This window comes from Hermetia illucens, chromosome 1 (genome assembly GCF_905115235.1).
Source record: "Hermetia illucens chromosome 1, iHerIll2.2.curated.20191125, whole genome shotgun sequence".
In the NCBI taxonomy this organism is placed as follows: Eukaryota; Metazoa; Arthropoda; class Insecta; order Diptera; family Stratiomyidae; genus Hermetia; species Hermetia illucens.
The window spans coordinates 50,300,997-50,318,723 of NC_051849.1; the positions used below are offsets into that span (position 1 = coordinate 50,300,997).

Genomic DNA, 17,727 nt, shown 5'->3' on the forward strand with positions numbered 1-17,727 from the left:
TTGCCGCTGAGGCACCACCTCTAGAAACAATATCAGAAGAAACACACACGGTTTGAACCCTGTAAGCTAGGGCTAAGAACCCACTCAAAGTATTTCCTACTTGTCGTAAATGGCAAATTCCGAAATTTTACTGCTACCGAAACGTCAACAACGCCTGTGATAGAGAATGACTTCACGGCTTCGTCCTATAGTTTTTCTTGTTCATCCCTTGGCGTAGAATAGGGCATTCACACAGTCAGATTGTGCTTCAGTTTCACTATCACACATAAAGCTGTGCAAGTGATAAACTCACAGAGAAACACAAGACGAGCACAACCACCAATGACGACGTGAACTCAAACCCAGAGCATCGAGATTGGGAGGCTGACTCGCGATGGTTGAAAGGGTAGAGCATTCTCCCTTTAGCTAACGGAAAAGGCTAATGACTGGATTCTGTGGATTCTGCAGAATGCTCTAGGACTGGGCGAAATGAGGTGGTGGGACTCTGGGGAGTACTCTTCTCTTTCTTCCTGCACGACACTTGCACAGTCTGAAAATTCAGCACGTAGCAGATACTATTCGGACCGTTACTCATCGCTATCGCAAGATGTCCTCTCTGGACCTGGGACCCAGTTTCTGACAAACTCATGACTGCAAGATTCCCGTCCACGGTAAGGAGCATCACAACTGTACAGCGTGGAGAAGGATTCTTTCGATGAGTGACTACACACAGTTGAGCAGAGGCTTCCTGAAAGTGGAGTGATCATCTAAATGCCAAAGTTGGCTCTAACAACACCTTGCTCGCATATTTGATGAGAAAGCATAGTTTTAATGACCGTAACAACAATGGTGAAAGGTTTCGAAACTTCCGCAACTTTCACACACTGCTCAGGAACAGGAAATTCTAAGAGTTGGGACCACTATCTGATAGTCGCTTACGTTCTTTTACGCCCCGCTACTGCAACCGCTCATAGTGGAACTGAGTGTCAGTCACCAAATTTCATACGGGCCATCTCCGCGATCAGGCTGTCGTTCAGCAGTTAAAAAATCCTCCCAGGCGAGCACTGGGCCGCAATCAAAAATGCCTTTTCTCTGGTGTAGATGATGATGAGCAACTTAGGAAGTAGACGGAGCACTTCATCCCGGTTCTTAACCGTTTCACATTCTCCTCCTTCCCCCTTTCGTGGATGAAATAGCAGACCATCGAAACGTGCGGATATCGTCAGCTCCTCCAAATAGAAATGAAATCATTTTCGCCATCAATGCCCTCAAAAGAAGTGAAAGCGCTTTGGTTGAACCAGGACCAGTCATCGCTGTTCGAGCCGTTGCTACTTCCGTTCATACGGGAATCCTGGCAATCCCAGACCTTTTCCGGTCCGCTGGGTAGCGGATTTAAGACTCACCTAATTCTAAACAAAAGTTATGATCGACCGATCGATTCTGGGAAAGGGAACCTGTCTTTACTGCGGTAATTCATGGGGTATTCGCCTGTTTCTTACCGTTGTAAAGACGCTGACCACATCAACATACTGCAAATAATTTTGGAACCGTGCGCCGAAATCGGATCTCCGCTCATTTGCTACTCATCGAGTTCGAAAAGGCTTTCGACAGTTGCAATAGGGGATGTATTTGGAGTGGAAGGAAGTGCATTCTGTAGAAACTAATAGCTATTATCACAGCGAAATATTATATGATGGCGCAAAATGTCATGTGCTACATTGGGGTAAATTCTCAGAAAAAATTAAGGTCCAAAGGAGAGTTCGCCAGGGTTGCATCTTGTCGCCGATATTATTTCTCCTTGTTACCGCTAACATTCTTCATGTCGCCTTATCCGAAGGACGTGAAAGGCTGTAATGAACCATGACATCCATCTTTAAACACCTCGCTCACGCTTGCTCTCTCACCAAATGGTAGACCTTGGTCTAATGAGATTTGAAAAGAGAGGTAAGTAGAATCGAACACCAACAAAACCAAGGTTCTTAATGTGACAGGTCAACACGCTCTGTAGTAATAGGTATCGATTTCCCCTTTTCTGCCGGCAATGACACCAAACTGGATGTCGGCCAACGCATTAACAGCATTAAATCCGCCTTCGCTACTTTGTCTTAAATCTGAAAACAAATACACCAAGTTCAAGTTGTGTCCTGCGCTAATCTTCTTTCTGCGTTTTGCTATATGGAGGCAGTACATAGAAAGTTACCACCATTGTAATTTGAAAGCTCCAAATTTCGTTCACACTTGTCTGTGGTTTTCATCGGAATATGCTGGTCTGATACGATTTCGTCAGTGAGTACGCCAGTTACCTGACGCAAGTGGCAGTAGATAGCTGAATACATCATGTAATGGAATCTACTTTCCCAACATGGACAACGACGGGGCTACCCTAGGCATACGTAGCACAGGACAATGGAGGATGAGTGTAAGCGTTTCAAGAGGTCCTGGGGGGTACGTAAATGGTAGCGCGTAGGCACGGTTGATACGTTGGTCTCTAATGGATGAATTGACCAAACACGGACCAAATATGTGATTACTTTAACACAATTTTGAAAACAGTTCGTAGCTGGGTCTGTAGGTGAACCGAGAAAGCTTGGCCGACTACATCCATCAAAAGCGTCTTTTGTTGAGGGTAATAGTTGAACTAGTCCAAACAGTCAATTCTGAATTGTAAACATTCGCCGAAACGCCACCATCAGAAACATACAACAAGTCTTGCAGACTATTCCGAGTACTGTCACAGTGCAGTAGTCACAACTTGTAGACTTTCATGTCGAAAGGCCTACAGATTTCCAGATTCATTTCTTATAGGACATACTGTGGGGGGGGTGGGGAAGTGGCCATCAGACGATCAAAACTTTTTTGATTCCAGGCATAGTAATCTTTGTCTACCGGTTGATTAAGGATAGGTATCGGGCTCAGTGATATTTTCAGAAAAATTGATACCGAAACTGGCCCAACCAGTCAGAAAAGATATTCTATTTGCAGCAAAGCATATGTGCAGCACAGCTGGCGAAGTCGCATAACTCAAATCGGATCCGACTGTCAAGTGGCGGTAATAGTACTTAACGAAAACATCATCTTACGAGGTGTTTCTTAAACTCGGTCTGGCTAAAAATTAAGACTAGAACTAGCTTTCAGCACCGTTGAAAGCTGCTCTTTAAGAGCAGGGTGTCAAAGAATTAAAAAAAGATGAGGTATTTTGAATTCCTCCGATAGAAGAAAATGTTTGTGGGGGGACACTGAAGTGGCAGTCTTCAAACAGAGGAACATAAAGCCTCCATGTAAATTTGTGATTCTAGCTTATCTTTTTAGTATCTCTACCTAATATAAGACAGAAGAAAAGATTGAAATTTCATATGTCAACAGACATTTCCAAGATTCTACAGCAGCGCAAAGGAGAAACTGTCGGACCAAACCCACCAGAGAATAGTAAGAAGGGTGTAATGAAACCTTCACTAAAGGTGTGTTCGATACTAGTGACAAGCCAATGGGAATAAAATAAAGGGGCTGGGAGAGGGGTATCTTAAGACATTAATAAATATATGTTAAAAAAGCGACCAAGAATGGCCTTCACACGGGATGAACCCCTTAAACTTACAACTCAAACTGGGAAAAAGGAGCAGACTAAACATTGAGGCGCGGTGTCTGATTCGAGACAATTTAGGGCATATCTTGGCGACCAATTGATCAATTGATGATAGGCAATGACTTTACAAGGAAAAATTCTTCAAAACGAGGGAGGGCAAATGCGGTGTTCACTGATATGGAATGAAATCTATAACTGTCAAGAATGTAGCCTTTAATATACAGTAGCACAGCAAACTGGCTATTATGTAGAAGGTGGCTGGATAGGTCACATTTATGTAACATAATATTGTAGTTGCAGCCATATAAGTTCCGATCCACAGTTGCCATTCACCGGCAATAAGAGTGCCTCTAGTGTAGTAAGCAGTAATTGTCGACTCATATGCAGTTCCAGGGGAATCAGATAGATATTCATTAGGTATTATGTCTCAACTCACGTACTTGCTAACCACTTCTTAAAATCCACTACTCCACATACTTGACCGCAGGTTCGAAGCTGAAAGTGAAACATCTATTACTTTAATGGAATCCTACCCTTACCATACTTTAACAGGTAAGTCAACATTTCTCTCCAAAGCACTCCCACCTTCCAATCAAGCACAACTACAAAGTCTGTCTTCGTTGATGAATATCCTTATTCCTCCAAGAATTGGAAGCATCGCTAAATCGTTAGGATGAAAATTGTCCTCTTCCAATTTGTTATCATTCTCTCGATCTCCTGGCCATGGAAAAAAGACCGACCAAGTCTGCAGTAGTAGCAATAATCTCCAAAAACGACTGGCTTAGACTTTCCAAGTGAATCAAGTTGTTTATCTAGGCCTCACTAGCCCCCAACCAATATTTGGAGCCCATCTGGTCTTGGAATCTTAGAGAAATTCCCCAGAAGCACCCATCTGTTTATGCAGGGAGGATAATGAAATGAATTGAAACAGACAAAACCAATTCGGATTTAATTACCTTTAAAAGTAATCATGATTCGTACGTGTAAGAACGACAAATCAAGCAAAAAAGTTCAAGTCAAAAGAATAACAAGCTCTAGGTGAGGAAGCGTCATAATATCTATGATCGTTCGTTGATAAAAGTTTCAAAGGAAAGCCGTAAATTTACGCTGAGCTCACACAAATGATTTAAATTGAATTGGAAAGTATTTCTTACCTAAGAAGCCATAAAGTGAATCAAAACTTTGCTTCAATTGATGACGGTAAAATGAATATAAGGAGATTATAAGCTACAAATAAGACCCTTCAGAAAAAACCGCAAAAGGTGATTTTCTCCCAGAAATACAGGTAAAACCAAAAACTTGCATAAACAGATTTATTTCTAGAACCATTAGCCCAAAATCAATTCTGAAACTCGGGCTATGTGTAGGAGTCATGTTAGTTTTAGTATTCATTTGTGAATTTCACTCTGATTTTCATCTGCGTAATGGAAAATGCAACTGCGACCAGTCAGTAGTACATAATACCGACTTACTTTCCTTTACTACCAGCACTGCAATTGCTCACATTTACGTCCACAAAGATATTCAAAATCTCAATCAATCAAATCAAGCTCAAACTTCACTCAAATACCAACAGAGCAACTCAGTAAATTTAACACTGAACCAAAATCATCTACTTTACCTGTAGGTCTCGTCCCAAGGGCGGTAGTTCCGATAATCGAATGATCCTTTGCTGTAGTATCTGTCGTAGACATCACGGTCATTGTATCGTCCCTCATAGCCTCCGTATCCTCCTCGATACCGGTCGTAGAATCGGTCTAGAAACACAATAAGTTTTCCCTCCGTTTAAATATCATTAATGGTCACTAATCTCGAATACCGTCCACTATTAGTCAAATTAACTAAATACGAACCTCTATAATATCCAGTGTCTCCCCGATAGTAGTCCCGGTTATCGTATCCATTGCCACGGTAGTCGTTGTAGTAGGTTCGGTAATCACTTCGATCGTTGTAACCATAAGGGATATCGTAGCGGTCGTAGGTACGGCTAGCATATCGGTCATCGTACCTATTAAGATTAATTGAATTTGATAGGATTAGATATGCGTTGTTTATGCAAATTCTAAAGAGGCTCCCCGGAGTAGCAAAGGAGTACTATCTAAAGCTCATTAAGTCTAAACGATAATAAACCATCACAGTAATATCCACTACGAGCAGGAATGTTTTCAAGCTAAAGACAGGATGTTAGGCCATGCATTAGTGGTTACGTCCTTATGAACTAGGGGTATTTTCTTCTGAAAGGATTTTTTTAATAAATTTTGACATACTTCCTTGGTGCGTTGGAATCTATCACGTTCAGTGCACTAGAATTGAAATGAATAGAAAAGTTTATATGAAAAATAAAGTGTTGATTGCTACAGCCTCATTGACTGATTTTCATTCTATAAATCTTTTACAAATTTTATCAAAGTTACGGAAAGATAACTAAAATTTCTATAGAATTTGCAGAATTGATAGAAAATTTTAGATATAAAGATAGACGCAATGATTTATTTTATATTTCCTAAAATTATAAGACGACAAGTTCCACCTATACCAAGAAACTTTTCAAAGGAATCGTGAAATAATATAACTGTCTGTGGATACCTTCCTTGATATATTTCGATTAAAGGCGGCGCTAGCCACCTGCGGATCGGATGATTGGAAGAATGAACTAGTCAACTTTATTTTCTAATTTGGTCCTATTTTGCTTACTTTACTCTTCCGGTGCTACCCCGCATGACAACAATCGGCCATGACTTCAGTCAGTGAACGAAACCACCAGCTCGGATATCTTTTACTTAATTCTGATTAAAATATACAATTTTCTGAAAGTAATCCCCACACAGGAATGAATGAAGAGGTGTAATTGAAGAAAAAAGCTGGGAATGGCTAAAATGACCATCCAGATAGATTATGGTCAACCACGAAGTCTATCTCAAAAATTTGACCAAGCAGGTGTGCCAGTACCTAAGTGTCACTCCATTGAAGTGTACCGTCGATACAAAGCTCTTTTGCCTCTGTGCTAACCAGGCTTAGTGATGCAGAAGCAGCTTTTTGAACACTTCGGTACGTGACGTATATGCAAATTTTCCATATCTTATGCATTGTCAATTGGACTCGCAATGGAGTGGATTCGAAATTCTTAGAAGTTTGGAAAAGCCGCAAAAAGTTACTGAACGAGCAAATTCAAAACAAGTCAGTAAACCGGAATCTCGGCGTTTCAGGAATGAAAGGTTTTATTGATTTTTTATATCAGAATATTTGGGTGCACCATGACTCCATTTATATATGTTCGGGCAACCGATATTAAATTCGATGTGGTACTGACATTTTATCTCTTAAGGAGTAGTAATTTGACGCGAAAGAAGCAACTTTGACCCACTATAATTTTGTTAATAATACTGAGATTTCCACCAAACTTTCCAGTATGTTGCTTCATATCACAACCTATGTTAATGCACTGAATTTGGGATGAGCTTAAGAGAGGTTCCAAGCAAATTTTTGAAAATAATATATAGTACTATTATTAAATTTTTCAGATGTTTCGGTTGAGTAGTTTTTGCGAATGGGCCTTGAAATAATTGACCTTTTCGGACCCTCGCACTCTTCCCATTTGCAACCAATATCAAAACGAATACCAGTCTATAAAGTGCTAATTAATACCTTTCATTTGATACCCCATATGGCTATATCTGGCAGAAAAAAATGTGCACCCCTCTTCTAGGTTGATTCGCGATCCGCTTAAGTTCAAAGTGAAGCACGGTAATATTGGGGTTCATAGTTCCCACTTTCCCACTAAATTTCGTGTCAATCGGTACAGCCATTTCTGATAAACTGCATATGAAAGACAGACAGACAGGCCTTTGAAGAGTTGCTAGATCTCCTCCTCCTCCTATTGATGTGTGATTATGTTGTCATGTACCTTCGTTTTCTGACGGTGCATGGACTGGAGTTTGCTTATCTCTGGTGCGTGACAAGCATTTCTATGGGAGGAATAACCAGAACATAAAAGTACTATGGAAAACGTGAGAAGAAGGAAACTTAAGGTCGAAAACCCAGTAATGGCGAGCTTTGAGAATGCGCAAATGGGCTCCTGGTCGTCGATATCCCTCGACCACAGACACTTAATGTTACAAGTAATTTAGATTTGGAGAATGAGGTGTTCAAGCGAACTGCCACTTTACCGAGAATATCTGGAAAGTAGATCGCTCAACGACAAAAACGGCAAGAACACCCACCGCAAGTGTACAAAAGGGGCGACAGCAGAAGGTATTTCAAGACCAAGACACTTCATTCTAGAGAAGCTCATCAACTCTGAGATCTTTGGCATTGCCAAACTTCGTAAAAAATAAAGCGAAGGGAAGGTTAATAAATGCCAGAGTTGAAGGATTAAGAGCAATCCGATTACGGCTCGTGGAAAGTTACCCTTCACACAGCTTGGTGCAAAAATAGTTCAACTGTCCCAGTTCATCAATAGCAAGCACAACGTGCACCAATCCATAAAAAATATGGTGAGAATTATTAGAGTACTCTACAACAAAACGCAGCCGGAGGAACGAAATTCCAAGGACAAGTCCAAATCTGATACCCAACAGTGTCACAGGCAACCTGCCTGAAACAGGCGCCTAAGATGCCTACTAATAGTTGCGAAAAACGGAACTGAAAGTACCGAAGGGAGAAAGTGCGAGCTCCGGCGATCGAATCGGCAAAATCTAAGGGTGAAAACGATGGATGGGCCAAGATAGTTAATAACAAGTCAGAAACCGGAAACTATGCACTTTAGGTATGAGAGGTTCTGTCTGTTCCCTATATAAGAATATGTGAGAGCAGAACTCTCCCATTTCTACATAGCCCATAATATATAACCACGTAAAACTACTCACTTTAGTGTGATATTGATATTTAGTATTTTGGGTTCCAGAAAATTTACACGAAAAAAGACAAATTTGAAGTACTGTAACTTTGCCACTGATTGTATGATTTGGCCAGACTTGAAGATGTCCTGCTTAATATTTGGTCTATGTAACTGCAGATTTTTATAGCTCTAGGGTAAATCTAAGGGTGGTTTTTAATTAATTTTTCAAAAACATAATAATATACTCTTATTAACCTAATTTGAAAAGATGTCGAGAAATGAGAGTATTTAGTGGCCTGGGCGCTGTATAGAGACAGCTTCGTGATTTTGTTTTTCAGATTTTTCAGTTGGGTGGTTTCTGAGAACTGGTTCGTTAAAGAAATCATCATCACACAGACCCCCGCACTTCCAGCCGTCCCAATGAATGTCAAAAACTAAAGCCGTCCCAATGAATGTCAAATTCATTTAATACCCAACATGAAAATATTCTGTGAAAAAAAAATAAACTTCACGATCCGGGGCCATATGCTTATTGTGCGAAGGAAAAGAGGAGCGGGATAACTATTACCGGAAGTGTGCCCGAATGAACTTTATTCAAATAAACCACAATTATTGTTCATGATTTACTCGAATAGAACACCTATGAATCTGAGGTAGAAGTTGCATCACTAGCGAACCCTGTAGACAGTGGCTTATGGGTTACAGTTTCGACCAGTGAAGCGGCAAACTGGGCATGCGGTTCACAAGCCATACAACGTACTGCGAGGTAGATAGCCGACGTGTGGGCGAAAATAAATTTGTACAGCTGTTACTCCCCACCAAGTCTGACACTGTCTGAATCCTAGGAAATGGTTGACAATCTTCTTCTCGACAAGGGAACGTAATCCAAAGGTGATTGGCGGTGACTTCAATGCTTGAGTCTTTAAGGCGGCATAGTCAGACGCCTTTAAGCAGTTGGACATAATTCTGCCCAACGAAGGTAATGTAAACAGCTTTCAGAAAGGGAGGTCTACCTCAATCGGAGACCAAACTTTTGTCAGCCCTACACCGGAGCGTGGTATTCCCAGGTGCGTCAGCAAACGCTACACGTACAGCGACCATCATCCTGGGTGGAGCCGCAGGACAGAAAACCGAAACAGAGAAAGCTGTCAGGCAGATCTGTAAAAGCTTTCGACGAGTATACCTTCATAAATTTGCAACTAAACCAACCTAATAAAGCAGGCGCCTCTACGGAAAGAGATTCCCATGTATGTGAACCAACCTCCTATAAACCTATATGTCTTTTGGACACTGTGGGGAAAATGTTAGAGCTAGTAATCTACAATAGATTACTCTCGGTTGCTGAAAGCCAGATCGACAGTATGGATTCCGTATAATTAAATCCGATCGATCGTGTTATATGCAACTCCAATTTGGGGAATAGCATTGCAAGTCACACTTAACGCTAACAAACTGAGCGCATTCTACAGAAGGGCAGCCGCAAGGGTCTGCTCTGGCTTCAGGACTGTCTCAACTAACACAACATTCGTCATCTTGTGAATGATGTCCATCGACATTTTGACAGATGAGATGACGAACATATACAACACCAGGTTCATCTCTCCTTTATCGCAGAAGAAGAACATCGAAAGGACGAGATCTATGAATAGACGGCAACAACGTTGGGAATGCTCGGGAAAGAGTCTGTGAAGACACAGTCTCATCCCTGCAATGAAGGAGTATTTGAAGAGACCCAGTGTCTCACGGGGATTGGGATTGGGGTACAGCTGGTAACAAACTGCGGAATTCATAGGAAACGAGAACATCGCGGTTACGTACGCCGCGTAAAGACGAAAACCGACTAAGCTAGAGGAAGCTGATTCCGCCCGTGATGTATGTAATACCTTATCACGGACATGGGGGAGTCGGAGGTGATTTTATTGGGTCATAACTCCTTACGCTGGGATGTCCGGGCCGGTTCCTTTTGAAGGTTCCGAACTTCTCAAGAAAAAAACAAAAATGCAAACCAACAGTAAACTGATGAGCTTTAAAAACTGCGCCAGAAAACAGGGGTCCGATTGCCGCGATTTAGAGAAGATGCACGACGGAGTACATTCTCATGCAATATTTCTTTCGCTCTGATGTCGGCGAGGAGCCAATTTAATCCTAAAGATATGTACTCGGTATCCGCCTGTTGTTGTTTGAGCATACCGAACAACTGGACAAGTTGAGCTTCGCCAACTCCTCATACAGCCGTTCTTGTAGTAATATGTTTATACCAAGGGGAACGAGTGTGGAACAGCTGATGAAATTCCTCCTCTTGAACGGTTTGAACCACCTGCTGACAATTTAGTTGTACGTATCTAAGTGCTGCTTAAGGCGGAGATCGAAGGTCTAACTGTGGGCCTTTGGCTCCCGTGCGTAAGGCTTCTGGACCAACCCACACGGAAAAATGGACCATAGTCCACCGTCGCGTATAATGAGATCAATCAATGGGCAAAAGACTAAAAGACACGGACGCTATTAAGGACAGAAAAAGTACAGCATAGGCCAAACGTCTCTACATTTCAATCAATATAGTAGCTTCTGTTACTCGGAATAGCCGACCGTAATTGGCTTTAAACGAAGTACTCGAAAAAAATTCGAAATTTCAAACTTTCGAACCCGCCACTCCTGGTTGACTTTGATACTAGCTACGGGAAAAACCTTTTCGATATAAATTCACAGATATGAGGTGGCCTATGAGTTATATAGATTAAATAGAAATCAACTGTCAATTAATTATACTCATGCTATTTGGTGGGGGTGGCAGCATCGGAAGATGCATCCATGCCACTTTGAAGATGCTGCTCTTTTTAGATTTCCTCTTCCTCCTTCCTCCTTCTTCTTCCATTTTCCTCTTTTAAGGATTTTTGTTTATTCGTGTGCTTTGAAGCATGGTGACGACCGACAAACTATGTGTTAAGGCCTAGTTACAGACCTGCACACTCCATGGAATTTATTATTATCGACCCCAATTTCGTAAATAATAAATTCGGACCCAGTGGAGAATTTTTGAGTTGTCTGTCTTTAGATCTTAGCTCTCTTGTTAGCCAACAGAGCCAATAAGGTGCTTCTCTTGTAACTTCTCTACGATAGATGAAATGCAATATCGATCACAAATATCCTTTTTTTAAGACGTGACCATAATAAGTTACGCCGCATATTCAAAGCAAAGCAAAATTCCGTCTCCATAACCGCGCTCAGAATCTTAGCAAACAACGCTGCGGTAGACTTTGAATTTATTATTGATGATTCAGTCGCAAATAAAATTATTTAACATTTTTTTTTGCGACTTCTATATATTTTCCTGGTGGGATCCGATAGGTTCTCTCTCTCTCTCTCTACATAATATAAGCCATAATTTTGAAAGGTTTGGTGCAAACCTTGTAAAAATTATAATTGATCACTGTTGTATTTTGTTGTGCTACATCCTCAATCAAGATAGGATGACATTTTGCCTGTACGCATATAAAAAGCTAGCATATCTGAATCACATTATATTGGCAAACTGTAAAACCATCCATACCGGCTTCCGTCTTGCTTCTAATCCTTCCATATCCCTACCTTTTCACCCCCACTTCCCCCGTCATGGGAAATATCCAATTAATACGAAACTAAGTTACAAATGGCATGTCCTACTAGGATGAGTTCTATCTTGTTTCAAATATACCGTACATTCTGGAACCCAAACATATCGAATCTCACCAAAATTGAATTCCAGACAGAAATTTCATACGACCGATTTCAATTCCCATTCGCATATTTATGTAAATAAGAAACTCAAGCTCACCTGCTTCCATATCTGTCCGGGTATCTGCTTAGTCTGTCATCGTATCTATCGGTGTAATAGTACCAATTTCGATCATCGTAGCCACCTCGACTGGTAGCTCCTCCATCATAGTAATTTCGCATGCTTCCATATTGCCGACCGTAATAGTCATCTGGATAGCCCCTAGAGCCATAACTGCTATACCTAGAAAGACAGCGTGACCATCATCAGAAGGATAAACTTCCAAACTGTAATAACGACAACTCCAAGTAAATCGCTCAGTGTAAATATACACAAATTCTCCCTATGTCCTTGCGAACATGCAAAATTTATGGTGATAGATCTCATAGGAGTCAGAAGAGATGTGGGTGACCAAATGGCCACTGAAATTTTCTGGTTTTCGCATGGAAATGTGCAGTCATAACTTTTGTAAGCGAAATAATTCAACGTTATTTTCAAGGCTTATTTTGACGTGCCATAATTTGATTTGATATATTCAAAATTTGTGCAAAAATTCATCGATGTTTAGATAGCACTTTTGAGCAAAAAGCTATTATCTTTTGGGCAAATCTATTTATTTTTCCATCCACATTGTCGCTTATTGAACCCACCTGTCGTCGTACGAGTACGAGCAGCGAATGCATCGAGATTGACGTGGTATCCTTCCACTTCCAAGAGATGCAATCGCCGAGGATTTCGATGAAGCTGCACCATCCTGTTCATAGCCTAGCCGTGTTGAGGAACCACCAGATGGATGCTCGGCAATTGATGCACAAATAATTGTCTCCACGAAGACGCAAATGAAAATAGCCTGGAAAATAATGGAAAATATCGAAGGTTAGTATAGGATATGACCTGGATTTCAGAAAAGGACACACTACATATTCATCTAGATCTGTTGGTTCTTCCTGATTCATCTTTGAAGATAGATTAATCATATTATAGTAAGTGTTTTGAGCAATTATATATGCTTGAAACTTAAAGGTAAGATTATGGTTCAACATAACTTAACCAATTGAGTTGCAATGCCAAAGGAATTCGTCCTTGAATGCTGTTAATGAATTATGTATGTATAAAATTCATTTTCAACTCTAGTTCATCTTACCCACATAGAACGCTGTAAGGTGAAATGTCTTTGAAGCTATTTCATACCGTATACAATATTTCAAAGGAAATGAAAGGACATCTATTAGCAACCACAATCTAAAAGCTGTCACCCGCATTTATATCAAGTAGCTCTGTGCTTTCAAATTTAAAAGATAATAGTTGGTTCCCTCCTTTGACTGGGAAATGTTCTTTGATATTAATTTGTTTGATTCTGTAAATTGGTCAGTGACAGAAGTTCTTGAAATCGGAATAATCGCAATAGTTTCACAATTCCTAGTAAAAGCCTGAGGTTAGATATGGCAAGATTCCGGATCCATTCCCAAGTTTTTTTTCTCATTTTAAAGAAAATGTCTTCATTACTGCTTAGAGCGCCATTCTAGCGCTACAGACCAAAATCAGAACCATCTCCCTTCCCGCTTTGAGTAATTTTTTGAATTTATCCTTAGCAATAGATTAGTATACAATATTCGTACCAGACAAAAGGTTCTAGACGTAACCCTACTTTTATGAATAATAAGGAATACCAGGAGGACTTTAACTTAAGACACCTGAGCAATAGCATGGCTGACGGAGAAGCGAGCAACGATAGCAGAAACGAACTGGCATTACAGACAGTGCTGGAAGACCCCCATAGAGTCGTCATTAACGTAGATGTGACCAGCTACCCGGCTAAGACAATCACGTTATCAAGGGATGCATCCTAGTGAAACCAGTACCTAACTAGGATGAGAACGGAGGTCCGAAAAATCTTCAACCGTGCTAAACAAACCGCAAACTAACCGAGCTACAAAAGCGCACTGATGACGTACAGCGGCACGATCAGCATAGCAAAGCGGAAATTCTGTGAATGGTTTGAACAAACCACAGAAGCAGCCAGGTAATACTGAATTGTAAACCAAAAATGAAAAATGGAACATTTACAACATTTCTCCTAAGGGAAAACTAAAGTTCTGATGGGAAAAAATTGTATTTATGCTTATTGGGCAAGACGATCAATCGGAACTGCCGTGTATCAACTGGCTACATCTGCGTTATGCAATACGTACCAAGCCAATAGTACTATGTGCGTTTCTACATATCCAAGGTGCTTTTGTGACCATAACCCAGGCAAGTAGAAACACTACGAAACAAGTCGGGAAACCGGAAGCTAGACGCTTCAGTTATGAAAGGTTTTGTTTGCTTCTTCTGTGAATATATTTGAGTATAGAACTATCCCATTTGTACGCAGCCCGTTATGTATATGCATTTAGCGTGTCTGACTACCCACTTTAGTGATATTGATAATTATAATAGTTGCAGTAAATTTACACGGTAATGTCAACTTTGACCTTCTGTAACTTTGTTACTAATAGTATGATTTTAATCAAACTTGGGGGTAATATGCTTCATATACTACTACCAACTTTTATAACTCTGGGATAAACTCAAGGAGGGTTTTACTCAATTTCCCCCAAAAATATGGTAATATACTATTTTTAATTATTTTGAGGCCTGGGCACCATATAGAAGCAGCTTCGTGACTTTTTTCAAATTTTTCGGTTCGGTAGTTTCTGAGAATCCGTTAAAAAAAATCATCACTTGCCACCCGTCCCACTGCCCGCCTTTCTAACAAATGTCAAAACTTCGAAAATTACTAATCGAGACCTTTCATTTGATACCCCACATGATTATATTCGATGAAAAAAAAATGTACGCCCCTCTTTTACATGTGTGGGGACCACGCTAAATTTCAACGTAGAAGGATATCACTCACTGCATGTCTGAGCGTTCACAGTTCCCACCTTCTCACCAAATTTCGTATCAATCGATATAGCCGTTCCTGAGAAAAATGCGTGTGACAGACAGACAGACAGATTTCTGTACGCTTCACTAATGATAGTAACCTCCATCGCGGATTCGTAAGTGGTCTGCGCAAGCAAATCTTGTGCGACCCTGCAATGATTGAGGTTTATTTGTATTTTCCTAAATTCCAAGCATTTATCACTTCCGGCAATATGCCGATTATCCCGTCTTTTCTTCGCACAAAATGCATTTGGGGTCTCTATTGCACTTCCTGGCAATATGTCATTTCTTCCCAAACCTTTGACATCGATCGGACCGATCGATGTCGCTAGTGCATGCCTTCGCAAAGTGTCCAAACATTAGGCATTTGAAGCACCTCTTTAAAGAGATCTGCTCCCTTAGTCGGCAAACAACCCATCCAATCCGAACCTTCCCCCACAGCCAACAACTTCTTCGGTGACTCCACTGGCAGTCGCATTGTGACCGTTTGAGTACCGCTATAAGTTTTTCTTAGGCTCACGATAGATCCTTCGCTAAATTCCTCCAACTTGAGGTGTTGCTTCAAGGCAGTGCAGATCTCTTCTCTCGATGTTACCTCATCGAGATCCTTGCACTAGATGTAGATCTCATATTTTTGGGAACGAACAGCGACATTCTCCCCAAGTGAGTTTATAACTTGGTTACGACAGCCTTCAGTTTTTCCCACGATGGATTTTTTCAGCTCAAACATGAGATCCCCTTTCTGGATCCTCCCGATTTTGCTGACATTTCCGCGTAGGTCTTTTAGGCCGGGGTCAGATTTCACCTTCTTCAGTATCTCAGCATATGTTAGATCTCTTATGCTGGATATTATTATACAATTTCCTCCGGGCGAATTCGTACCTTGGGTTTCTTGTTTCTTTTCTTGTTCCTGACCTTAGTGCAAGCACCGCTCTTATTTTTCTTCGGTTTCCCTTCGCTAGCCGACATTCCTACTTTGGGCACCTTCGGCCCTTCTAAACTTTTTTTCCGTTTTTTGGACTGCTCAATTCTCCAAAGCTTCCCCCTCTTTGTATCGCACACGCTTACTTGGTCGAAGATAGATAGATGTAAAGCACCCTGATGGCTTTCACCATGTTCTTAATGGCTTGGTGCGCGTTGTGCTTGTCCTTGATGAATTCGGACAGCTCAGCTATTTTAGCCCCAAGTTGCATAGTAGTTCTTCTGGGCCAGGGCTCCGTTCTAGCTGAGTCCTGGCCAGGTTACTCCTTTCACTGACTCCTTCACCTTTTTCAATTGCTGAGCTCCCATGAGCCGGCTTTGGGTATTGGAGGAGATCGTAAGATTGATGAGCTTCTCCTGAATCATTTGCTACTGCTGGAGTATTTCTTGATCAAACCCGATGGGTGTCAAAATCGCCTGTTTTGGCCAGCTATCTCCTTTTAGCTCATCAGCCTTTAGCCTTTCCAGTTGGTGTTCTCGCCAAAGTTGTGCTTCGTTTGAACACCTCCTTCTCCAAATCCAAAAAACTCGTAGAATTAGATGCAACGGTGGCCACGTTGACGCACCAGACATGAGAAAACCCTAGCCCATGCACAGTCAGAAAAGAAAAGTGCATGAACACATATTTCCGCATCAATAGGTATGCCCCTATCCGCCACCTGGGGTCGCGCCTGATGGAAGATCTGGCAACTCCTCACACGTATTCTTCTAATGTACTAGGTTCGTGGAAGAAAGGAGGAACCGAAGAAGGTCTAGATGAAGTGCTATCATCGGAAAATTTTGTCCGGAGAATGGTAGCTTGCCAAGAAGACTGGGATGCGATCAATTCCATGATCGCAGTAATCGAGGATAAATTGCGAAAAGCAGAAAAAGTGAGGAACGCGCGGTTACGAGCCCCACGGGAAGACGGAAGGAGACCTAGGTAAAGTAAGCTAGCTCCGCCCCGGATGTAATACCTAAAGGTGGTTCCACGAGGTAGAGGGGGGCGGAGTTGGAGGTGATTTTAGTGGGTGAAAATCCCACACTGTGGCGTGCCCAGACCAGAGTCTTTTAAAGATTTCCACCTCCTTAAAAAAAAAGACAGACCTACAGACAGACATACACAGATTGAACCGATTTTAATAAGGTTTTGTTTGCAAAACAAAGAAAGACTCCGCCATGTTACTTATATACCGTGCTAGTCCTAAGCCCAGATAAAGCAGGAGAATTCGAGGCAATGTACTTTGTACTCTTCTCAGTAAAACAAAAATCAAATGCTGAGATCAGGGAAGGCGATAAATAAAATTAGTTGGAGTTACTCCACTGTACCAAATCTCAACTGACCTCCATTAGAGACAGGCCCCGCGATAGGCGGACCAGGGAGACACATTAACCCAAAATGATCGAGTCGAGTAAAAAGCCCTCGGAACAATACTACGGCGTTCAATTCAGTCGACGCAGCAGATGGGCTTCGGGCATGGGCAAAGGTTCTTAACGCATGGAGGGCATGAGGTTAAAACATTAACTTACGAAAAGTGTACTGATCATAGAAATTCAAGCGAACAATGAAATATACAAATTAAATACAAATATATCAGTATCAAATCCATCGGCGACGATGAAAAATGAAGCCGAACTAATTACATAGCATCGACGATTATGGCACTTGAACATCAAGACGCTATAAAT

The 17,727-nt window shown here is 41.3% G+C and overlaps 1 protein-coding gene across 4 annotated transcripts in view; it reads right to left on the reverse strand.

The window, feature by feature from the left end:
* Positions 1–17,727, reverse strand: part of LOC119646574 (stress protein DDR48) — a 67,341-nt gene that overhangs the window by 18,222 nt on the left and 31,392 nt on the right. For 3 of the 4 annotated variants that reach the window (XM_038047066.1, XM_038047064.1, XM_038047067.1), the window contains exons 3-7: positions 12,801–13,000; positions 12,211–12,393; positions 5,830–5,865; positions 5,416–5,570; positions 5,184–5,319 (exon numbers count right to left, since the gene is read on the reverse strand). In XM_038047066.1, coding sequence (XP_037902994.1) covers positions 5,184–5,319; positions 5,416–5,570; positions 5,830–5,865; positions 12,211–12,393; positions 12,801–13,000 — 710 coding nt within the window. The remainder of the gene's footprint in view (positions 1–5,183; positions 5,320–5,415; positions 5,571–5,829; positions 5,866–12,210; positions 12,394–12,800; positions 13,001–17,727) is intronic. The other variant, XM_038047065.1, reaches the window with a different exon arrangement.